The 24,608-nt window shown below is 45.4% G+C and overlaps 1 protein-coding gene across 3 annotated transcripts in view; it reads left to right on the top strand.

The window, feature by feature from the left end:
* The window catches only part of nrxn1a (neurexin 1a), a 53,665-nt gene that overhangs the window by 16,880 nt on the left and 12,177 nt on the right, over positions 1-24,608 (top strand). Inside the window, exons 3-18 of one of the 3 annotated variants that reach the window (XM_041962034.1) lie at positions 2,545-2,846; positions 3,908-3,952; positions 5,817-5,978; positions 7,927-7,998; positions 8,318-8,542; positions 9,455-9,602; positions 10,583-10,713; positions 11,385-11,637; positions 16,070-16,273; positions 16,374-16,387; positions 18,138-18,147; positions 18,196-18,222; positions 21,217-21,339; positions 21,772-22,153; positions 22,578-22,768; positions 23,559-23,732. In XM_041962034.1, coding sequence (XP_041817968.1) covers positions 2,545-2,846; positions 3,908-3,952; positions 5,817-5,978; positions 7,927-7,998; positions 8,318-8,542; positions 9,455-9,602; positions 10,583-10,713; positions 11,385-11,637; positions 16,070-16,273; positions 16,374-16,387; positions 18,138-18,147; positions 18,196-18,222; positions 21,217-21,339; positions 21,772-22,153; positions 22,578-22,768; positions 23,559-23,732 — 2,463 coding nt within the window. The remainder of the gene's footprint in view (positions 1-2,544; positions 2,847-3,907; positions 3,953-5,816; positions 5,979-7,926; positions 7,999-8,317; positions 8,543-9,454; positions 9,603-10,582; positions 10,714-11,384; positions 11,638-16,069; positions 16,274-16,373; positions 16,388-18,137; positions 18,148-18,195; positions 18,223-21,216; positions 21,340-21,771; positions 22,154-22,577; positions 22,769-23,558; positions 23,733-24,608) is intronic. The other 2 variants (XM_041962032.1, XM_041962033.1) reach the window with 2 other exon arrangements.

Raw genomic sequence — 24,608 nt, 5'->3', positions numbered from 1 at the left:
TAAAAGTGCTTAAAGATCTGCAAATGAAATCTCCCAGCTTGAGAGATTTCCGCTCTCGTTTCCTCCTTTCATTTGCGTTTTCCCACCCTCTTCCCCTGCCGCCCGTGCGTCCTCCCGCTCGCTCGCTTTGATCGACAGTGCACTCCACAGGATGAAGTGTGACATGTGGTGTGTATGTCAGTGTCTGTCTCACTGTTTACTCTGAGCTAATACTGACTCACTCTATTAATCTGAGCTGCAGCAGATCCACTCCAACCTGCCCACATGAGAGCGCGCACGTTTCTGCACGCGTGTTGTACGTGCACGACGCATGTTCTCCGCGGCGTTTGTGTCGTCCGGTGTGCGTTTTCCTGCCTGATTTGTGTGCGCGCGTGCCCGTATGCGCCCGTTGTTGCGTGCCAGAGCTTCCAGATCGATGCAGAGATGCTTTATGTGCTCCTGTCTCGTCTAATGACATGTCTGTAAATTAGCAACAGAATGGTGGAGCACCACACTGAAACCTAATGGCATCTCTGTAAATTACCGCTAGAATGCTGCTGGACGGCTGCGTGTGTTCTCATTGTGAGCAACTTGGCTCCCCTCCTCACTCTGCCACCTCATCTACATCTATCTACGTGTCTGCGTGTCCGTGCGTTTGTGTGATTGCGTTAGCGTTTGTGGCTGTTCTTTCTGTGTATGTGCGCGTGTTTTTTTGTGTGCGCCTCCCTCCTCCTCCTCGCTCGCGCTCCTCTCAGTAAAGACTAGCCCGAGGCCCTGAGTTGGTAATAGCTTTTCTGACAGCAATACACCAATATTTACAGAGACCAGCACCCACCCACTCCCCTGCACATTTCATGCACACACACACACACACACACACACACACACACACACACACTCACACAAAAGCATATACTCGTCAGCGTATACACATACACATTCACGTGCTGGAACACAGTTGCACACACTTTTTTTTCTTTTTGAGGCAGGCTCTCTCACATACACACACACACACTCTTAATTAACATGCTGGGAGGGAAGGAATCACACACTTGGGGGAACTCACACGCATGCTGGCAAACAACTTGTTGTTTCTCACTCATATATTGGCATTCACACTTTCACGCAAAGCAAAGAAAGACAATTTGCCAAAATTGCTCTTTGAATTGTGATATATTCTCACTTTTTCCCGTCTCATTATTCTCTCTGTGTTATATTCACTCAAGTGCTGCCGATTCCATTTCAACACTCTTCTCGCTGCTTCTCGCTACCTTAATAACCTATTACACTTCAGTCTATTCATTATGTGGCAACCCTCCTCCCTCCCTTCTCTCCAGCGGTTCCTCACCAAGTGTCTGCCTTGCTCCAGCCTGACCTAGTGTGTGTTAAATTCCCCCTCTGTTCTCCTCATTATCATGAACTACAAGTTGGTGGTTATGCCAGAGGCTCCACAGAGCAGAGGAAAAAAGAGGCCAGTGAGATGTGCGGAGAGGAATGGCGGCGTGAAGCTCGGAGGGAGGTGTGAGAGATGTAAGGATGGTGGTGAGGAGAATGCTGGCGTGGATGCGGAGGAAGGGTGATGCTTTGAGGGGGGGGATGGGTGTGAAGGAGACAGATAATGTCACCCCTGCTTGCCAGCACAATAGTATGATCGTTTTTGCACGCAGATGTGCGTGTAGGTGTGCATATTTGTTCCTCTGCTCGCTTGCGTGTATGGCTGTGCACTTCTGTATGAGTAGGTGCGAGAGAGTAGATAAGAGAGTGTGAGCTCAGGGATGATGGATTGCAGAACCTTGGTCTAGTGTCCTTGGGGGTCACGAAGGGTGTGCAAGGTAAGTCGCCATTGGCCGCCTGCTTGTTATTCTGAATTCCAATTGGCCAATCCCGCCTGCTTTGGCTGCCGTGATGCTTACAGGCTGCCGTTCACCATCTTCCTCGCCATCCTTCTCAAAACCTTCCTCACCTCTGCTGCCGCTGCACATACATACACGGACACGTCCTGGCATTTGATGAACATCACGAAATGAGCCATGTTGTCAAACAAGACCACATCACTTCAGACTGCCAGCACAGCTGTTCTCTCAAAAGAGAGGATGGCAGGTTTCATAACAAGTTTGGAATGCTACAGACTCACGACTGTCTCTCTCGCATCCACACTGTTTAATCTCCAACCCACATGAGTGATCAAAGCTTGTTTACACACCACTCCATGGTACGATTAGAGGTATGGAAGGAAGTGTTTCTTCCAAGTGCTGGCATCAGTGAGGCTTTGCTTGACAGTAACAACATTTTCAGCATCTCAAACAATATGTTTTGTACTGCACATCCGAATCAAATTTAACCAGGCCCAGCAGAGCTTTGTTTTACTCGGCTGGCTCTGATGAACACCCACCATTTTATCATCTTTGAGCATATTGTGAAGAGGAGTGTGGGAAGAAGCGACATAGCTTGGATTTTGTACTAATCATTATGATAATGTTCAACAAGAGTATAATGGCTCCACACTTTCTTTGTTCTTCCTCCCTGCTTCCTTCTCCCTCTTCCACCTCTCGCTTTCTATCTCAGCTCGCGAGGAGTACGTTGCCACCTTCAAGGGCTCTGAGTACTTCTGCTACGACCTGTCGCCCAACCCCATCCAGTCCAGCAGCGATGAAATCACGCTCTCCTTCAAGACGCTGCAGCGCAACGGCCTGATGCTGCACACCGGCAAGTCAGCCGACTACGTCAACCTGGCACTGAAGAACGGTGCCGTGTCGCTCGTCATCAACCTCGGCTCCGGGGCCTTCGAGGCCCTGGTGGAGCCCGTCAACGGCAAGTTCAACGACAACGCCTGGCACGACGTCAAGGTCACCCGCAACCTGAGACAGGTAACCAGACAACAGGGGATGGAAGAGTGAGCGACCGAGCAAACAGGAGAGGAGATATGAAAGTACTTACGGCATTGATAAGCCTTGAAGAAGAAAGATGTGGAGGGACAAAAAGGTGGCAAGTGGTAGATTAACGAATGGATGGAAGCATGCTTGGATTTCAGTTAGCGAGGAAATGATTAGTTGACAAAAATTTGTGGTCTTGATTAATCCTTTAAGCAAAAAATGCCAAACATTCGCTTGTTTAATCTTCTGAAATGTGAGGATTTGCTGCTTTTCTTTGTTTTACATCACTGAATATTTCTGGGTGTTGGACGGCTGCCCGGACCAAACAGGAATTCTGACGGCGTCACCTTGGGTGCTGGCAAACTGTGATGCGCATTTTTGACTTTTACAGCTAAATGATTAATTTCTTTGTTTGCAATAATTGACAGATTGATCAAAAATGAATTGTCAGTTGCAGTGTTGATTTTTAATTCCCTGTTGAATAGTTTCGGCCTGTATTTGACGGATGTTTCAGGGGCAGTGGGCAGCAGAACAGACTATAGTCCGCAGCGAGACACTAATCAATGCACAAGCTATGGTCAGTGGTCTGCTGTCCGACTGCAGTGAACATGCGGTAGGAAGATAGTACCTGAGGTTTTGGTCTTAGTTTACAGTGGGTTAACCACCAGACCAGCACTGCTTTCAGCTCTAGGTGAGTGCTTTTTCAATTGTGGGTGCGTGTGTGTGTGAGCGAATGTGTGACAGACAGAGAGCGTGAACTAAAGAACAATGAGGGTCACTCGCACTCAGGTGCCTGTAACCCACCTGTGCGCTGCCTCTACCGTTTGCCTGTTTGTACTACTAACTTGACTACTAACTTTACTAACCTGCTAGTGAAACTAACCACCATCCATGGAATGATTCATTCTACTAACCTAACCTGTGCCCTTCTCCTAGCGAAACCACTCCAACCAACCTACTAACCTCACCAGAGGCCTTCTAGCTTTCCTTTTTTTGTTCCCGAAGTTGTTCTGTTCACAGTTTTTTGCTTTCCTTTCTCCCCCTCTCCTACAAAGCACTCAGGCATTGGACACGCTATGGTAAACAAACTCCATTGTTCGGTAGATATCATTCTAATTGTTTCTTAGTTTGGGTTTGCCCCGTGTCTATTTCCTTTTGAACCATAGACATCAAAACTAAACCAATAAAAGGATAAATGCGGTTGGTAGTCTTTTACGCTTAAAAAGCCCCCGCCCCCCCCTCCTTGCCAACCACTTTTTTTCTTTAAATCCCTCCCCTCCCCCCCCTTTCTCTACCGTTTTTTTCACCCCATCACCCTGTGACTGACATGTAGGCGTGTACTGATTGGCTCATCCCTCACCTGCACGCAAATGGCGAGCCCCTCCTCCCCCTTCCTGCATGGCGTGACTCAGAAACCCTCCCCCTCTCTGATTGGTCCGTAAAATGGAAAGAGAGGTCCCTCCTTCCCCCTCTTTTTTCTTTTTTTTTCCCTTTTTCTTCTTTTGATTTTTCGTCCTCCACTCTGCCACTGCATGTTCTCCATGGTGCCTCTGATTCATCCCGTCCCCAGTTGTCGTTTTTTTATCGACTGTGTCCTCGTTGCCAGTGGTTGCATGCAGAGAGAGGAACCGGATGCATGTTTTATATATTTACGTGCGTGCGTACGTGTGGAATGAGCCGTGACCCATCTAACACCTGTGCGTGTGTGCACATCAACTAGTGTGTCTTTGTCCATGTGTCATCTCATTCAGAATCGCTGATCTAACAAACCCCCCCAGACCACAAACTAACTAACTAACTAACACCATCATCACAACTCACCCTAACAACACAATAACATAACATCTTCACAACTACTAACAGCATTGAAATCATTAACCCTAACCTCAGTAACCCAACACAGCTTGGCTTGACACAAGTAACACTACTGTGGCTGTCAGCAGTGCAACAACTAACAACTACTAACAAGTAAATAGTACTAACACCTACCTGCATAGCATGAAGAAGCCTGTGGAGACTTTACTAACATCTGCCTGGCTGGGCAGGATTGCCCGGCAATGATAAGGAACATCAGTGAGAGGGAACATGCTGTAGCGGGTCGAACTTGCTCAGTAATATACTGTAGAATATCAGGGTGATACCATACCACTAACTGTGACTTACGTGTGGCAGGGTTTGCAACCGGTGCAAGCTGAAAGCCCCCTTAGAGGCTATTATACAGCAGAATGGGCTGTTTAAGTTACAGGAACACCAGGGTCAGTGTCACCTTCGGTGCTAGTATGTTAGGAAGTGAATCAAACTGCATCTTCGTCCAGATAAAGAAGCTTAGAGTCTGTGAGGAGGAGAGCTTTCAATGCAACAGTGGAACTAGCTAACTTTTAATGCAGTGCTGCACAAATCGTGCTGGTTTAGTCTGTTTTGTAGTGAGTACGATGCAGTGACAGAACTGGCTTTGGAGTCTGGATGTGGAGAGTCACGATCCACGAATGTTGGCTTTGGGTATCAGTAAATCTTTATTAATCACACAAAGGATCTAGTTGCATTCTGTACAATAAACTTTATTGCTGTTGACAGACAGAAGCAGGCAGACCATGTTAGTGTGATTCCAGTGAGAGTGTACAAGTGGTAGCTGAGGCTATAGAGTGTATTACTAAGAGTAGGCAGAGTGAGTGAGGGGCATTTAGCGGTGCACAGCAACATAATGTCAGTAATACCAGCAAAGGCAAGAGGCAGCACAACTCAATTACAACACACAGTTAGCACTGATGCATCCACACCAAATCAGTCCCAACAGCACAACTAGCCATTTCCCCAAACTAATCAGGCCTTCTCCCCACCACAATGCATACACATTGGTTACCAGAGTAACGGGGGCTAATTTGGCTGGTCAGCGCCTAGCTAGCGCTTAGCGCTGCCTTTGGTGTGAGTATATAGCGTGTCCTTTCCCTGTGCTTTGTTGTGTAGGTGACGATCTCTGTGGACGGCATCCTGACCACCACGGGCTACACCCAGGAGGACTACACCATGCTGGGCTCTGACGACTTCTTCTACGTGGGAGGGAGCCCCAGCACCGCTGACCTGCCCGGCTCTCCAGTCAGCAATAACTTCATGGGCTGTCTCAAAGAGGTGCGGTGCACGCATGATGCACTATGTGTGTATAACTGCACAAAGAAAACACGTTCGTGCTCGTGCTAGCGCTCGGCAGTGTGGTTCAAAAATAGCATGAGTATTTTTCCAAAAACTCTGCACACGTGTAAAACAACATCCTCAGTAGCTAATTTTGTTATTTTGTAACCACAGTTTGCTCAGAATTAATTCAGACAGAATTTAGACTTAATGAGCAACTGAGATAATCTCCACATGATAATGTCTTCACAAGATGATTCCACTGAAAGACGACGAATGATCGTATTTAATTATTGCTTAATTCATACACTCATGGTGCACATATTCCTGTATGCTCTTAGGAAACACAGATTTTCTTCTTTTTCTCTCACTTTCTGTCTTTCTCCCTTCCTTTTCTGTCACGCTTCACGGAAACATTTTACACACATTATCTTATAAAGTGCACACACACACGCACACACAAACAAATACGCACAGAAATGCTTCCATTTGGCAGACTCACACAAACAGTCCCAGACACACACACACACACACACACCCCAGCATCAGAGAGAATCAGTGATGAGTGTCGTTGAGGGAGTAGATACAGCACTAAGCACTAACATGCTAATTAGCTACGCCACAGAGACGCTCCATCCATCCGCTGTGCTTGAAATGGGCCACAACACTGCAACAACAAAAACTCACATGACACACGGAAGAAAACACACTGATACACTTGCATGTACACATAAACACGGCCTTAGCATGTCCACGCAGATGTGCGTAAATAGAATAGTCCAACACAAATAATCATACATATGCATAGGCAGCACTTGACACAACAAAACTCACATATACATGCCCGCGCCCCTTATATACACACCGTGTCTGAGACTCACTTTCATTCACAGAGACTCACACGGAGGCATAAACAAACAACCAAACAAGCCGACAGATGATGTGCCAAACAGAGAGCTATCTGTATCAGTGGTGAATGCGCTCTGTGTTGCTTCATTAAGACCGATGGTGTTTAAACGAGGCTGCCGCTGTCAAAGTGAACCCTCCACTGGCACATTTACATATTTAATACGATGATATGATAATCCGTGTGAGCAAATTAAGATGTATGCAGCGAATCACGCGCATGAGCGATCACGGCTGTAGCAATTTTTGTGCATTTGATGCGGCGCAGGCCCGCTCCTACGCGCGCGCGCAAACACACACCCACGCGCTAGCACCATTTTGCACAGCGCCCATACTCAAGAATCACTCTCAGCGCCCTGCACGCAGACGCAAATGCACACAACACACGGAACATTAAAAACAGGGGTGAAAAGCCAACGCGGAGGGTGCATTTTGCGACGGTGCTGACTCGCTCACAGGTCATAGAAGGAGGTCTGGATTAATAAAGCCGAGCCTGTGTGCGCTCGTCTCCCCCGGCATCAAAATGCTCAGCACAAGCACACTCTTTACACTCGCGCTGCTCAGTCAGAGAGCGCACTGTGTCGGGGAGAGAGAAGCAGAAAAGGGAGGTAAAAGCGATCGTGCAAGTGGCAGGGACAAATGAGGAGATATCAAAAGATGAGGCTTGAGTGGCTTGCTCGTCTTGAGGTTGCAACTTTCATATGAAAATACCAAAACACTTGAATCAAAAAAAAAAAAAAGTTTTGCAGGTTGTAAGATTAATGGATGCTTGGTCTTGTCTGCCTCTTTAATATTCTCTTCTTTTTTTGACTTCTGAAAAGGTTAATCAAAGCCTGTCCCAGGTTTTTGCTTGTTTTTTTCTTATTGTTCTTAAACAGGGAGGTTGAATAAAGACTCGCAACAGTCAAATTCTGTGCCACACTCGAAGCACTTTAAAGGAAAGTGAAGTGATTTTGAAAGTGGAGAAAAAGGCGTCTTTTTATTTAATCCAAAAGGTGAATTAACGTTTCATTCTTTTCCCTTCATTCCCGTCCCCCTGAAGGTGGTGTACAAGAACAATGATGTGCGATTGGAGTTATCTAGACTGGCTAAACAGGGAGACCCAAAGATGAAGGTATGCACTTTGAACAGCATGTAAAGCTCGAGCCAGACAACACATTATCCTCTTATACACAGAACGCAGACATCGTTCTGTTCCACAACCTCCTGTCAGGCCCTACAAGGCTTATAGTGTAGGAATTTTAAGTAAATGGGATTATATTTTTGCGATGTAGCCACAAGCTTTTGTCTTTTAGTCTGTTCCCAGCTGGGAGCAACTGGCTTTATTTCAGTCCCAGACTACAAAGGAACCGTTTTGGTCTTGATATTCACTGAACATCGGTTTTACTGCCCACTTTTTTGATGCTTGAACATTTATTCTTCTTCTTCTCCAGGTAAGTGGGGTGGTGTCCTTTAAGTGCGAGAGTGTCGCCACGCTGGACCCCGTGACCTTTGACACCCCAGAGTCTTTCGTGGCACTGAGCAAGTGGACGGCGAAGAAGGCGGGTTCGATCTCGTTTGACTTCAGGACCACGGAGCCGAACGGTTTGATGCTTTTCAGCCATGGCAAACCTCGACAGCAGCAACGCAAGGACCCCCGCACTCCTCCTACAGTCAAGGTGAAAATATATGTTTTTTTCCTTCTTCAAGAGCAGCAGTCTACTAGATTTTTAGTGCCAGAGCCTACTAGATTAAAATTCCAACAAGCAGCGAATGCCACAGAAAGGAAATATTCGTACCGTACACCTTCTGAATTCAAGTTTTTTCTCTCAAGACGAAAGTTAAACTCACAAAAAACGTCTTTCCACTGTTCCAACAATCACCAACTCTTTTGTCGAAATAACCCCCTAATTCATCGACTTAGATGTGAAAATATTCTCGCTCCACACGGTGTTTTTCCCCACTACCTCTCTCTGCTGTTGCCGGCCTCTTTGTGCTACTCTCTGTCACTCGTTTTTCAAAAGGAAGACTGTTAAATTACCTAAATGCAATGAATAAAAAAATAGATATAGCTAGATAAATAGATAGACTCGGCCAGTCGCCGATATCTGATATGGTCGTCCATTCACGCGACAGACCACAGTCTACAGCAGTGGTACCATTAGACACAGCAGAACAAATGAGCACAAATGAGAACGTCACTAGTTCTGCAGGTATGTGTTCATAAACACTGTATGCAGCTTATGGTGGCAGTAGATGAAAAGTTAAGGGGTCACAGAAGACATTAATGTCTAATGTCTAATTAAGCCTTTAAATCATCGTCTCCAATAGATCACAGAATTATTGATTGTCCCTGAAAATTTGGGTTGACACTCCAAAATCATCCCCATTCCCCAAAAGTTTCCGAAAAATGTATAGGTTTACTAATCTCCACTAAAAGTGAATGACACCGAAGAAAGAACCGGATTATAAATGATTAGACTGGGGCCTAATCACCGTGCTGTAACTTGCAGTTGTAATTTGCATTTTCATTGCCAGCTATCAACCATGTCCCTGCTTTTTACCAGATACTGTTTCTCTTTCACTTACAGGTGGATTTTTTTGCCATCGAGATGCTGGACGGGCACTTGTACCTGCTGCTCGACATGGGCTCGGGAACAACCAAGACCAAGGCTATCGACAGGAAGGTCAATGATGGGGAGTGGTATCATGTGGACTTCCAGAGGGACGGACGCTCAGGTACACTTACAGCTCTCTCAACTCTGATGCTAACCTTGATCACGGAGGTTGATGAGGAGGGGGAGGATAAGGAGTACACAAAGACTGTACTTCAACATTTTATAGTAAGCACCCTCCATCTGCCTGCTGCCTGTATTTAATTCAAACTGGGGTTACTGAATCTGATTTTAAAGGTGCTGCATAGGCCATTTTTAACACAAGCAATATACAGAAGCACTGTCAAATTTACTGTAATGTGTTGGTATAATTAACATAACAATGAGACTGTAATTAAAGCAATTGGTTGCCTCTTTCTCATGCTACTGCTAGCGCTGTTAATGTTCTTCAAAGTTATGGTTCACATTTGCCATTGAACCATTAAATTAGGCCTCCTGTGGGGTGGATACATAAAACATACTTACACAGTGCCTGTTGTTGTCTGTTATGTGTATTTTCAAGATTACTTTATTTGTCCCTGGGGAAATTAAATTTTGGACATAAAGACATGTGTATGAATGTAATCTATCTCAGTCCTTTGAACAACGACCACACAGTGACGGCTGAGACTGAGACCATATTTACAGTTGCAGGATTTGTCATGTTTTCTCAGCCTGATGCTAATACAGTTATAGTTTGCATGTCAGTGTTAATTGCAGTCTAGAAAACTACAGTGGAGGCTGCCAGTCTTCTCAATGGGGGTCTTGTTTGTTGACTGTAACTGTACTAATGTCTAAAAATAAATGTATTAATGATTTATTGCTGAAAAACCGTGGGGTGTAGCACTTTTAAACCAGCAGCCTGTGTGGCTTTCCCATGGCTTCTGATTGTGGCAGTGATTGGCGGTGGTGATGAGGAGGAGGAGGACAAAGAGGAGGCAGGATGACGATGATAAAGATGATGATGGTAGTCATAATGGTGGCGGTGGTGATTGCGATGAGGATGTTCACGCTGAAGGTCGTAATGATTGCTGAAATTGCTTTGGTGTCTCGCGGTGAATCCAGGAACCATCTCGGTGAACAGCGTAAGAACGGCTTACACGGCTCCAGGAGACAGCGAGATCCTGGACCTGGATGACACTTTGTACCTCGGAGGACTGCCTGAGGACCGCGCTGGACTCATCTTCCCGACAGAGGTGTGTGTGTGTGTTGCTGCCGTGCGTCTACTGTGCAACTAATTTTGACATGTGAACTGCAACAGAAGAAGACCTTGATATGGGATAAAAGCTAGAAAAGTGATACTAGACCTCAGGCTGTACCTGATGAAACAATCTATATTAATATTAAAAACTAAAAATCAAACAGATTTGAACTTATATTAAGGCACAAGTGGTCACCATTAACTAGCTGTTTATCAGCCGTATAATGTCTCTTTTTTAGTCATTATAAAGCACTTATTAATGCCTCATTCTGCATGACCATATGCTACAACTACTGGGCCATTAACTAAGAGTTAATTAAGAGTCTTCCTTCAATAACCTCCTGCCTATTGATCGTAAGAAAGGAAGTTATTAGTATTGTACATGAATTACTATCTTAATAACCTAACCCTAACCTATAATAACCCACACCACCAGATCCCCCCAGAATAAGGCATTAATAAGCAACTCTGTTAATGGTGAATATGTGTATCTTAATATAAGGTGAGACCAAAATGGATTGAAGCACCTGTCTTAAGCAACTTGTGTAAGGAAAAAATGGACAAAAATATATCGGGGTGAAAAGTATGATTGACTGTAGTTTACCGGCAAAATGTGGCCAAATTCCTCCCAGTGAAACTGCTCAACACTGGTGACCTCTCCCTCAGGTGTGGACGGCTCTGTTGAACTACGGCTACGTGGGCTGCATCAGAGACCTGTTTGTGGACGGGCAGAGCAAAGACATCCGGCGGCTGGCCGAGGCCCAGAGGGCGGTGGGGGTGAAGCCGTCGTGCTCCAGGGAGCCGGCCAAACAGTGCCTATCCAACCCCTGCCAGCACAACGGCATCTGCAGGGAGGGCTGGAATCGCTACGTCTGCGACTGCTCGGGGACGGGATACCTGGGACGCTCCTGCGAGAGAGGTGAGGATGACGCACCGGCAGGTCGGGGGGGAGGAGGAGGAGGATGAGAATAACACTCAACTGGACTTTTGGCAGCCTGCGTAGCGATTGGCATGAATGCTTAAGTCACATTTTCACAATAGAGATGAGTAAGCTGGCTAATTACAGCCACTAAACAGCAACATTTTGTGGAACATTGATAATAAGCAAAGTACAGTCATACTGACAGCTTTGTCATTTGCTTTTTGGCTTGAGAACACTGAGTAATGCCAAAGGGATGAGTGACAGAAGACAGATGGTTTTGGGATGGAGAGTTTCAAAGTCAGAAACAACTTCATCAAACGCTGAAAATACATTATGATCATCAGTTATTGGGCAATACATTTTTATGCGTAATACCTTTAAGTTATGTTTTTTTCCCTTAAAAGGCCCATCCTAACAGATGTACTCTGATGTGCACTAAAAAGGCGCCCTCATAAAGATTTATAGCAGATAAAAATGTGGCTAAACTATTCAAATAAAAACCGCTTGCAAATTGAGTTTAGGTACCCTCCACCTCGTCCCTGGTGATGGAGAATAGGAAGGATGGCAGGTAGAGAGTAGATAAAGTAGAGATAGGTGGAGATAGAAAACAAGGGTGAAGAGAAAATGAGTCGCTCAACAACGAAAAATCGCTTTTCTATCTTTGGCTGTATCTTTTTTATTCACCAAAACACATTTTCTGCGTGAAAGTGAGAGTAGTAAGGTGGAGGCAGGGAGGGGAGAGGACCAAACAGGGGTGAAAGAGAAGAGGTGGGAGGAAGCAGAGCCGCAGACAGGACTATTGGATGCAGAGACTGGGAATCGATGGGAGAGGAAATGTGCAGAAAGCGGGGAGCAGGAGCTGTGACAGAGGAGGGTGGGACCAGCGGGCTGGAACCGCCATATGACAGCAGGTGAGGAGATGAGGAGGAACGGGGGAGACGCGAGTCGAAAACCTGACAGAGAGAGAGAGTTATGAGAAAAGGTCTGAATTCAGGCTGAGGGAGAAATGGAAAGTAGGAAAGATAGGAAAAGGGACTGATACAGGCCTGTTGAAAGAGGCAAGATGGAGTCAGACAAGGAGAAGAGAAGAAATGTTGTTTGTGCCACAACTGCTGACGCGTGATGATTGTACTATCATCTAACAGGAGATACACACACACACACACGCACACACACACACACACGCTCTCTGAAAGGCGTTGGTATGAAACTGTTTTATTTCTGAGGACAAACATCCACAGTGCATGTTTATCGTAGCAATGCACCCCCCCTCTCTCTCTTCCTCTCAGCTCTGTCTTCCTCTCCTCTACATCTTTCTTCGTCCCACTCTGTGTGCATTGAGGGGTCACTAACTGGTGGTTCAGTGGATTAAAGGAAGCACAGATGGAGAAGCAGATGGAGAGAGTGATTGGCCATGTTTACGCCTTCTACCTGCGGTTTCCTCCTCCCTTTTTTTTCTCCCTCCCTCATTCTCTCGCTCTCGCCTTTGTTCCCCCTCTGTCTTCTTTAATGAACAAAGATGGTCGCCGCGCTCTAGCTCCAAGATGAATTTTTATTCTGTAAAGAGCAGCCACGCACGTATTTCCAGCGACACATTTGCACACTTCCTAACACATTTTTAGTTCCTCCTGTTCCTTTGACGCTGTTCACACTGCTGGGTTACATTGCTGTCCTGATTTCTCTCTATGGAAGCTCATTCCTGCCAGGAAAAGAGAAAAATAAATGATAGTTAGGAGTTACTAAAGTTTCATCTTAACCCGTCAGTTGGTAAAAGGTTGAATCTCCGCTTTTCAGTATTAAACATCAGATTCTGTCCTCTTTCAGCCTAATTTTTCAAACACTGTGTATTCAAATACAATCAACACAGCCCTGTTTTAACTAATGTTCATATCGCTGTGAAACAAACCACATTTTGTGAGGACTGACAAAAATATAAATACGCATTATGAGTCAGTATCGTGAGAAAGGATGTCACAAATACGAGATACTGAGTCAATAATAATGACAAGTAAGAAGAAATTATGAGCTAATGGATGAAAATGCTCGACCGTGACAAGTGTCATCAAAAAGATACTATGAAAATGAGAAAAATGAGAAATTAGGTCAAAAGTATGACATGTTGTTAAGGCAAGACACTACAGGTGAATAGGGTAAAAAGTCTTAACTAATAGATATCAGCATGAAACCTCCCCTGTTGATTACTTACATTAAGACGAAGGTTTTTTTTTTGCATGACAAGTTTTCTGAATTTGAATGTTTGAATATGCAAATTAGAGTTATCTGTTTAAATATGCACCAATTTGCAGAGACTTCCACAACAGAAATCCAAACACTGGATGAAATTCTTGTTTCATTTTGCTGACGTTAGAGTCAAAGGTTTTTTACACAGGGGATTTTGGATATGTTTTTAACATTCAATAAATAAGGAAATACTGAGAAAACACATAAAAAAAACATAAATATGTTAGAAAATGTTATATCAAAATAGGCTCTGAATGCAGCATACAGTACAGGTGAATAGGATAAAAATAAATATCACCATAAAACTTCCACTGTTCATTACTTACATAAATAGAATTATTTTTGTATAACAGCTTTTCTGAAATGTTACGTTAAAATATGAGAATTAAGCTTTATCGACTTAAATATGCGCTGATTTGCATATAAAAGTCACATGGGAGCAAAACAGCCCAAGATCTCAGAATTGACCAGTCCGTTAAAAAACAGTCATTTCACCTGTAGTTTCTCCCCTTATGTCAAGATTCCATCCCAGCACTTAATTAAAACTGTGAGATAGCAAAGGGCAGCACTCACGGCAGGGCTTGACGTGCCCATATGCCTCCATAAATACTCATTAGTGCAGCAAGTCCCCAAGAAATGCACCATTCACTCCGGTTAGAGTGACATTTGCTACAAAGATCAGTGACCAGCTGTTTTAGGAAATAACTGAGACTTTTTTTTTAAAATGATAATATATATGACACTTTTTAAGGCTTATATCTTCAGTTGGAGTTAGAGGCCACAGGAAAGGTAGTGAGCATGGAGAGATAGGCTAACACATTCATCACTGACTACACATCTGTAGCACATCTGGTGAGTGCCACGTGCGTCCAATGATGCGACGGAATGCGACGCAGTCAGTGTGCAGCATCCTTTTTTTCCTTTCTTGGCGTTAACGGGCTTCCATACTTGCTCCTAGCCATCCCTCCCTCCTCTATTTGCCTGGTAGTGAGTCAGGTGCCGTGGTGGGGAAAATTTAGTCAGCTGTCTCCCTTATCAGAAATGTGTGCACGTGCGTGTGTGTGTGTGTGTTTTCAAGTGTGCTTGGGCGGGTGTGTGTGTGGCTGTTAGTTATGTTATCTGTGATATAACAGGCCAACCACCTCCTTTTTTCCTCAAGTTAATGAGGGTTCATTTGCATTTTAGCCAAGAGCTTTTTTCTCCCCCCCCCTTTCTCTCCGTCTTGCTCTGTCCCTATTTTCTCTCCCCCTGCTCTCACTTTACTAAACCCTCCTCTGTTCACACTTAAATTCACTCACTTATTCTGACATGCACGCACACACACACACACACACACACACTATCTCTCTCTTTCCCTCCTTCTCAGCTCATCAGTATTCATGAGGCCTCCCTCTCTTCCTGTTCTCTTGTTTTTGCCTTGGCTCCAACCGTCTCCCACAGAAACAGGGAGAGCGAAAGGGAGAGAAAGCGAAGGAGGACCGGAATGGAGAGATATACGAAGAAGGAAGAGAGGGAGAGATAAAGACACAGAGACATGGAGAGTGTGTTTAGCTGTGTATGTAATTGGCCAATAAAAAACAGGGTCCTCGGAGGTAAACAGTTTAGCGGTTGGGGATTGGCCCCAGCAGGTAGCAGGGAGAGAAGATTATGAATATGTAAATGAGTATGCAAAAGACATTAAAGTGGGATCACCTGAGCTTGTTACATTATGACTCCAGGGTCTGGGATGTCAGCGACGCTGGCTAACACACTCATCGCCATGCATTCTGATTTAACTGGATAATAGGGCCAGCCAACCAGCTGCGGCTATTTTTACATCCTCTTTTGTGAGCGAGCGATGATGAATTAAGGGTGGAAAGTGATGGGGTGATTTTTGTCGGAAGCAGGGTTGAGTTTGAACATGACGTGGCGGGGGAACGGGGGAGTGTAGCCACGCTGCAACATACTTCATGTTAAAATCTGATTCGCTCAACGTCAAGTTGGCTTTGTCTCTTCCCACCTCGTGTGTTTTCTCCTTGTCAATCATGCGTGTCTCTCTTTTTAATGTTTTTTCTCTCTGCTTCCACCCACCTCGTTCTCCTCCACCGTCATCTCTGTCTTCCTCCGCCTGTCTTTCACTTCTTCCCTTCCTCTCTCATTGGCTCTCCTTGTGTCTCCGTCTCTCTCTCTCTCTGCACATCTTGTACAGATGCGACTATCCTGTCGTACGACGGCAGTAAGTTTATGAAGGTGCAGTTGCCTGTGGCGATGCACACCGAGGCGGAGGACGTCTCGCTGCGCTTTCGCTCCCAGCGGGCTTATGGCGTTCTCATGGCAACCACATCCCGAAACTCCGCAGACACCCTTCGTCTGGAGCTGGATGGGGGCCGTGTCCGACTCACTGTCAACCTAGGTACACACATGCACACAAACATGTATATTCTCAAACATTATTTTAATTACATGTCAGGGGAATGCAGCTCATACTGGCCTCTTGGCTATTTCCTGCATAGGAATGTCATTAGATGTTGATTAATAATGTATCGTCCCTGGAAACTAAACTGCAATCCTGATAATTCTTCCAAATAATTCTGCCAAACGCAATATGTTCAAGACATGAGGTTCACAGGTTTATGCAGATACTTTGTACAGGGTTCCCACGGGCATGAAATTCCTGGAAAAGTTATGAAGTTAGGAAAATGTGTTCACTGGAAATGGGTTAGGATTAAAAGAATGCTTTGGAATTTTTTTAAATGTACATTGTTTTGGCTATTGTTTAAAATATGTCCAAAAAATCTGTCTGATGTTACGTGGAATAAGTTCCTTCTACTAATTTAACATCTAGTGCTGCACTGTGTGATAGCTGAAATGCCACTACTATCACGTGATGCACATTGGCGTATGCAGCTATTTGTCTGCAGCAAGCGCTAGCAGTTTTCTTCTCTGCAAAACTGCCTGGGAGGTGCGTGTTTAATAATGTGTGGCTTTTGAATGACAAATTTAACAAGTGGCTCGGGAGGAAGGCAGACCTTAGCCTTTGACGCTGGCAAAATGGGGGAAACAGCACCGGTCAGCCGTCAAGACAACCATAAGGCACATATTTCAACACGCCTGCTGTAGCCAGGCCAGATAACTTTATCCCTTCTGCTAGCACGGCAGCTATGTTTCCTGACAATGGAATAGCAGCCACTCAATAAGATGGACCTGCATGTCTTGATGCGGAATGGGGGGCAGGTGAAAACCCGTTATGTGGACAGAGTTCCTAGGCATGCAACTATAGCTATACAGGCATGTAGGTCTACTTATTGTAAACTATTTAAATTAAGTCAGGGAAATGGGATAAAATATTATGAAAAAGTTGCAGAAAACGTCTGAATATTCATCAGTAAATGTGTGCGTGAACCCTGTTTTTAGCATTTTGGTTGACGTGCATACACAGTTTATCTCTGAATACACATACAAACATACACAGTTGAAGGTTAGTGCCATGGTTTTTGTGTTGAACAGAGGGTCAAGCCTCAAGCTGCATTCTCTGCTCACTCCCAGTGGACCTGTGCATCCCTAACACCTTATACAATCAACACAAAGACTCACCAACTGTACAAACACACACAAACAGCACACATACCTGCAGGATAAGCACATCCCCTTTCGTCTTTTTTAGACATTTCTCCTCAGTTTAGCTGCTAAACACAGTTCCACCCTCAGTCGTTTGCACACATTCACAAGTACATTCACATGCTAACACACATAGACTTAACAGTGGGGTGCATGTGTCGGTCTCTGGTTGTCTGCAGCCGCGTCTTTTCTGTGGTTGACGCCACATGACACACCAAGGCATCATGGGTTAAAAAAAAAAGAAAAGCATATTTAATGATGGGGCTGAATCTTCCAACCATTTGCGGAGATTTGTGCTCTGCATGGGCGACAAACATCATGGGATGTGTTCGATGTCTTCAGACAGACTGACACACATGACCCATCTCAGTCTCCTGGCACTTTTGATTGGTGACTGAAACTGTCGCTCAGGCCAGAGCAGCCAATGAGCACACGGCTCACGCTGGGAAACACCGCTCTCCTTAACATGCCGAACGCAAAGATCCACCAATCTTGATCCAGTTTTTACACTTTATTTGCTAAAAAATTCACACTGTAGTAACAAAATACACCATCCAGCTTGAGGTCCTGTGACGAAGGAGAGCGTGTGTTTTCTCAGCGGCGCGTGTGTGCGTGTTTGTATATATGCGTGCAGGGTGTGTCGATGTGTGCGTCCCCAGGGCGTGGAGAGTATGTGTATGTGTGCAGCATTAACCCTCTGCTCTGCTCTCCCTCCAGACTGTATCAGGATAAACTGTACAGCCAGTAAGTGATCCTCCATCACACCTAACCCCTCCCCCTTCCTCTCCCCCTCAGTATGTGTGTGTGTGTGTGCGCGTGCGTGCAGTAGTGTGTGTTTTTCTTAATGTGTCCGTCTAGTTTTCACTCTCTCTGTCTTGTCAGTCCATCTGCTCATAATCCCATATTCAACATATCTTTGTACTGTATGTCTGTGTGCATATATGTGTGTGTGTGTGTGTGTGTGTGTGTTGGACAGGGGAGGTGCACATATGCGTGTGTGTGTCTGCATGTTCAGCTACACCACAGGAGTGGTGCGATTTTTGCTGAGGGCCAGGGTTTTCCAGGTCGGCCATTTTAGCAAAGAAGGATAGACGGAAGAGAGGACGGTGGGGGTTGAAGGGAGGAGGGAAAAGAGACAGAGGGGAAGAAAGAGGACATAATCTGAGCATGAGGCATTCAGGTAAAAATAGGTGTGCTGGGAAGTGCGAGCTGAGGAGGCAAAGAGAGGTAGCTGGTGGATGAATGCACCTGAGAGCTGCAGGGTAATTACCTCTCCTTCATGCCGGAGACAAAAGACGTGTTATCCCTCTGCTTCTCTCTGTCCCATCTTCATCCCAACGTCTGTCTGGTTGCTTTCTTTGTCTGCTTGTTGTTTCTCCAAACTGTTACATGAGGGATTTTTTTGGGTAGTGTTTCATTCAGCGTGTGATTGCGCGCGCGTTACCTATGCACTCTGTATGCTTTGCATCGCTCATCTATGCGTGTGTGTGTGTGTGTTTCTGTTCATGCCGCTGCGAGTGGAGCTGAATCCCTGATGAAGTTTAATTCCCTCACGTGGAGTTTCTCTCTGTCACGACCACAGAGGGAGCGAGGGAGAGAGGGAGAGAGAGAGAGAGAGAGAGAGAGAGAGGGAGACGAATGCTCTGTGACGGCAAAGAGGTGGTGAAATGGACGACTGCAGTTGCCATAGAAACCCTACTAGCCACACAGCGCTGTTGCTATCCCGAATGCCTGTCGGCCAATTTTAGACCGGTTGTCTCAATGAACATTTCAGTAGGCAGCCACTTTTCTGGCACACCATGTGCATACAATAAATTATACATCTTATATTCAAGCGAGGTGGGGGGGTCGGGGGGGAGAAAAAATGTATTAAACAGCCAGGCGCCACTGAAATAGTCCACTCAGCAGTCAAATAAAAGCCTCGGCATGGGAGAGATTGAGGCTTATCCAGCAGAAAAGCCACTTGTTATTTAGAGCTAATGAAATATGAAACGCTTTTTTTGTCATTTTGTTTTTATTATCCTGCTCTTATAATCTCCAGTAGCTCGTCATTCGGTTTGTATTTCCGCTGCAACAAACAGTCCCTTTTTGTCTTTCTGTTTGAATTGTCTCGCCTCGTTGTCTTTTGGTTGAACAGTGCAGAGCGCAGACTGCCTGCTGACCGCCACGGCCGTCGCTAGCGGCTCGACATTAAACCGGGCTCACATGCTGCTGAGCGCACTGTTAGCACTGACCTAAAATAGGTGCTTGTGTGTGTGTGTGTGTGTGTGACTGTCTGCGTGTTTATTGGTGTGTAGTTGTGCCTCTCCCTGTTCCCAGGTTGACACAGATCACTGCCTCGCTCTCACATCAGTCTGCTCATTCTTTGAGTGTTCGGTTACATATGCAAACACACACACACACATACACGCACACTCAAAAACTGACACATACATACACATATTCTCTCCTTCACTCAGTGTTAGGCAGTGATCCATGGTAACAGGATGAGATGCTCATGCCCAGAGCACAGCTGAGTCTCCTCAGGGGAACCCTGTGTCCTCTCCGAACGCACAGCACACTCTTTTAGCTCTGCAAACACACACACACATGCATTTCACACCGCCATATGCGCTTTGATTGACTTCTCATATTCGGTTAATTATGTTTGCGTGTCAGCACGCCTGCATCTCTCTCTCTTTCTCGACCTCTTTACCTGTGGGTGGATGTGTGTATCTGTGTGTGTGTGTGTGTGCCTGCCTGCCTGCGTGCCTCCATGAGTGATGTAGACATGCTTGACATTTTCTGCAGCAGAATCCGTTCGGGTCAGTTTACTTCTCACCTCCCCCATCATTACCTCCTATAGGTCACCGTAAGCAGACTCCTCAAGCCAGCAGGGCTCGGAGGAGGAAGGGGAGAGTGTGTATGTGTGGTGGAGGATGGTGGGTGTTGTGTTCAAGGTTGGTGGGGTGCTTGTAGTGAGTGGGAGGAAGGGGACACTGAGGTTTTGGGAGCAGTCTGTCTGTCAAATGTGTGCAGTCAACTATGTGAAGATGGGAGCTGGTAGACGGGCAGAGAGAGAGACATCATGGGAGGACAGCTCAGCTTCTTTCATTCTGCTGCACATCAGCACCTTGGAGAGCTCTGTGGCATTCCACTGTGTGTATAGTGCCACCAAGAGGCCCGCTGCGGTATTGCAGTCTTGTGGATGTAATGCAAAATGGAAAAAAGAATGATCCTGTATGTAGACACAGGCTTATGTATGTTATATGCGTTGGGGGGGGGGGTCGTGTAACAGTTTGGGAGTCAAGGGAGTGTGAATGTGCTGTCTGTGCATGTGTGGGTAGAAGGTGGTCATCATGGCGGTGTGATCTGTCCACAGATGGATTGTCTCAGCGTGGGCCTGTTGTGACTCACAGTCTCCATCTTAGGCACCCATAGCATCCATTTATGTTAATCTTTCTGTCTGTCTATGTTACATCATCTGGTATACCTGCAGAGAGACCTGTCTGTCTGTCTGTGCAGAGAGTGTGTTGACACAGAGGTGTTTGTCTCCCCGGGATATGTGTGGTTCCTCTTTCCTTCTCCTACTTCCCTCCATTTCCTCACTTTCTGTCCTAAAATTTTAATTCAACCTGCCTGGAATCTTCTTCTCTTTTTCTGTCTCTGTCTCTGGACCTGTATCTCCTCTGTCTCTCTCTATCTGTCTCTCTCCACCTCTCCGTGCATTATGTTAATGGTGCTCTGGGCTATGTGTAGGTAAAGGCCCAGAGACCATCTTTGCGGGGTCGGGCCTCAATGATAATGAGTGGCACACCGTGAGGGTAGTCCGACGTGGCAAGAGCCTCAAACTCACCGTGGACGACCTGCAGCCTGTTGAAGGTAACCACAGGAGCATTACTTACACCCCTTTGCACTATAAAAATGACTCTACCCAGGTCTTGAGTCTGTGTGTAGACATCTACTTGCATTGTGTGAAAATGTTTCATATCAGAAATTGCTGGGGTTTTGGATTTAATGCTCTAAGACCAACATTAAGGGCTTTATTTCTTTTTTTAGAAAACATCTGTAGCTGTGTAAGTGAAAATAATCACTCTGAATCATGACAGGGATCATAGCTATGAACCCCTACACCAGTACTTACATTATAGTATTGATAGTAATAGTGTCTGTCATCTATTACTAGCAGGCTGTCGCTGTAAGTTCAAGTGCTGAAATAGGCATTAGGATTAGTATTAGTTTCAGTATTGAACAGTTGCACATGAACCCTAACTTCCCGTAGCCCTCACCTTTGAAGTTTACCCCCGCCACCAGGTCAGATGGCGGGCGATCACACCCAGCTGGAGTTCCACAATGTGGAGACGGGAATTGTGACGGAGAAGCGCTTCATGCCCGCCGTGCCCTCCAATTTCATAGGCCACCTTCAGGGCCTTACCCTGAACGGCATGCCCTACATTGACCTGTGCAAGAACGGCGACATCGACTACTGCGAGCTCAACGCTGTTATTGGCTATAAGAGCATCGTGGCTGACCCCGTCACCTTCCGCTCGCGCTCCAGTTTCGTCACACTGCCCACGCTGCAGGCCTACTACTCCATGCATCTCTTCATGCAGTTCAAGACAACGTCCCCCGATGGCCTTATTCTCTACAACAGGGGAGACGGCAATGACTTCATTGTGGTAGAGCTGGTTAAAGGGTGAGCGAACAGTACAGTGTGTGGTACTTACATTACATGAGTGGTCTTCACATTTAATTTAAAATAACATGTATACAAAGAAATAAAATGAATTGTAAATGAATGAAAGGGGAATGAATTAATATGCATTTTAGATATGGGTTTGCAGAAATGCATGTGCATGTTCAGTTTTGCCTTTTTTACTGAGGATATACAGTTAAAATAAAGGGGAAATTCTTGACTACGAGGCTGAAATACCAAATATGAAAAATGCACAAGTCAAGCAGCTCTTTTTCTATTTTGTAATTATGTTTCTACAAGACAGATTGTAATGCCCTGAAGTGTATGACCCCGTGTTGTTCTTCATCACGAATACACTTAATTTTACTTTTCTCTCTACAATTTTTTGAAGCCTTCATCTCTCCTTTCCTTGTTCCCTCTCTAGCTACCTACACTACATCTCTGATCTGGGCAATGGAGCACACCTGATCAAAGGCAACTCTAACAGCCCCCTAAATGACAACCACTGGCACAATGTGCACATATCCCGAGACACTAACAATCTCCACACAGTCAAGATTGACACCAAAGTCACCACGCAGACCACCATGGGTGCCAAGAACCTCGACCTAAAGGGTATGCACAACAATGCAAGCAGTGATACCTCAATTCAGTTAAAGGGAAAGTTCAACATTTTGGTCTATTTGATCAAGTTTAATGATTGATTTACCACTTTCATGTTAGATATGAAGCTACCGGCACCTCTAAAGCTCACAAACTAATGTGTTATATGTTGTTTTGTTTAATCCATAGGAAAACCAAAGTGTAAAAATGGCTATTTGCAGTTTTATGGGAGGTTATGTGCCAGACAGTTTCCTGGCCGGAGAACTTTAGAGGAGCTGGTAGGCGGATTTTGTTGGCTTCGGGCAGAGCCGGGCCAGCTGTTTCCAGTCTTTGTGTTCAGCTAAGCTAACTTTCCACTTGCAGTAGCTAAATATTTGTCTTACAGACATGAGAGTAGTGTCAATTTTCTAATCTAATCTAATCTAACTCTCAGTGAGGAAGCAAATATGTGTATCTCCCAAAATGTCAAACTATCCCGTCAGTTGATCAGAAAATGAATCGATTGTTTCAAATATATCTGTGCCATAAAAAGGCCAAATATTCACTGATTCCTGCTTTAAAAAGGAGAAAATGTGCATCTTTTCTCTTTATATCAGCTGTCGGTTAGATGAAACAACCAATTTGAAGACTTTTTTTGTTATTTCTTTTGTAAACCAAAACAAAAAACCCCCCCAATCAATTAATTGGAAAAAAAATGGCTAGACCAATCAATAATGAAAGTGATTGGCAGCCCTGACACTGATACAGTCTGGCTTCGTAATTGGTTCATGAAGCTGCCATTCACTGTGCTGCTCCTCGTCAGGTGACCTGTACATCGGGGGCGTCTCCAAAGAGATGTACCGAGACCTGCCTAAGCTGGTCCACTCCCGCGAGGGATTCCAGGGTTGCCTAGCAACAGTTGATCTAAACGGCCGGCTTCCTGACCTTTTGGCTGATGCCTTAGCAACCATGGGACAAGTGGAGAGAGGCTGTGAAGGTGAGGTGCAAACACACAGACACACCAGTAGATGTGTCCTGGTCCCGTGTCCCTACTGCTTTTTCTTTCAGTTTTCATTTAATTCATGCTCTCTCTTGTTAGGATAACCCACTAACCCAGCTTTTGGTCTACTAGATGTAAATTTTACTCTCTTTCTTCTCATCCCCTCCTCAGTCTTTCTGCACATTGTGTTTTCTCTCTGTGTTCCACTCTTTCAGCAGCTCACAGGCATCTGCGTGCATTGACTAACATCTAACTTAATTTGCTTGTTTGCTTTTTTGTTTGGCTGACAAAAGTTACATTGATGAAAGCTGACTTGCAAGGTATATCGCTTTGTGTGAGCATGTGAGAAACGTGTGTGAGGGTGGGAAAATGTGGTGCGTGTGTGAGAGCGGGTGTGCGTGCGTGCGTGCGTGCGTGTATGTACGCGTGTGTTGAAACTACCCAGTGGTGTCTAGTGTTGTGTGGATCCTAGTGATCCAGAGTCAAAGGTCAGAGGTGACCTGTCCTCTCCTAGCCACCATAGTGACTTCATCACAGTAGTGACATCACCACCGCTTGACTTGAGTTGACCACAGCTCCACCACCCGGGTTGCCTAGCAGCATGCTTTCTAACCCCTCCTACTGACTCCCAACCTAAACTTCAATACTCCATTTGTGAATCATTTCACACCCTTTCCTCCACGCCTCGAGTTGGAAGTGCAGAGAAGGAGAACTAAGTTTAGAGCTTTGACATTCTCCTTCTGCGTGGTTTCGGCACGAGGCAGGGAGAGAATGGTGGCAGACTGCTGAAGAACGAGTATTGAGATGATGGCCTTTAAACATAACTCTGTCTTCTTATGTTTAACTCCTCCTCCTCCTGTCCTTGCCCCACTC

The sequence above is a fragment of the Chelmon rostratus genome, chromosome 21 (genome assembly GCF_017976325.1).
Source record: "Chelmon rostratus isolate fCheRos1 chromosome 21, fCheRos1.pri, whole genome shotgun sequence".
Lineage (NCBI taxonomy): Eukaryota > Metazoa > Chordata > Actinopteri > Chaetodontiformes > Chaetodontidae > Chelmon > Chelmon rostratus.
The sequence above is the reverse complement of the archived record's forward strand: the minus strand, read 5'-3'. Positions and strand labels throughout refer to the sequence as shown.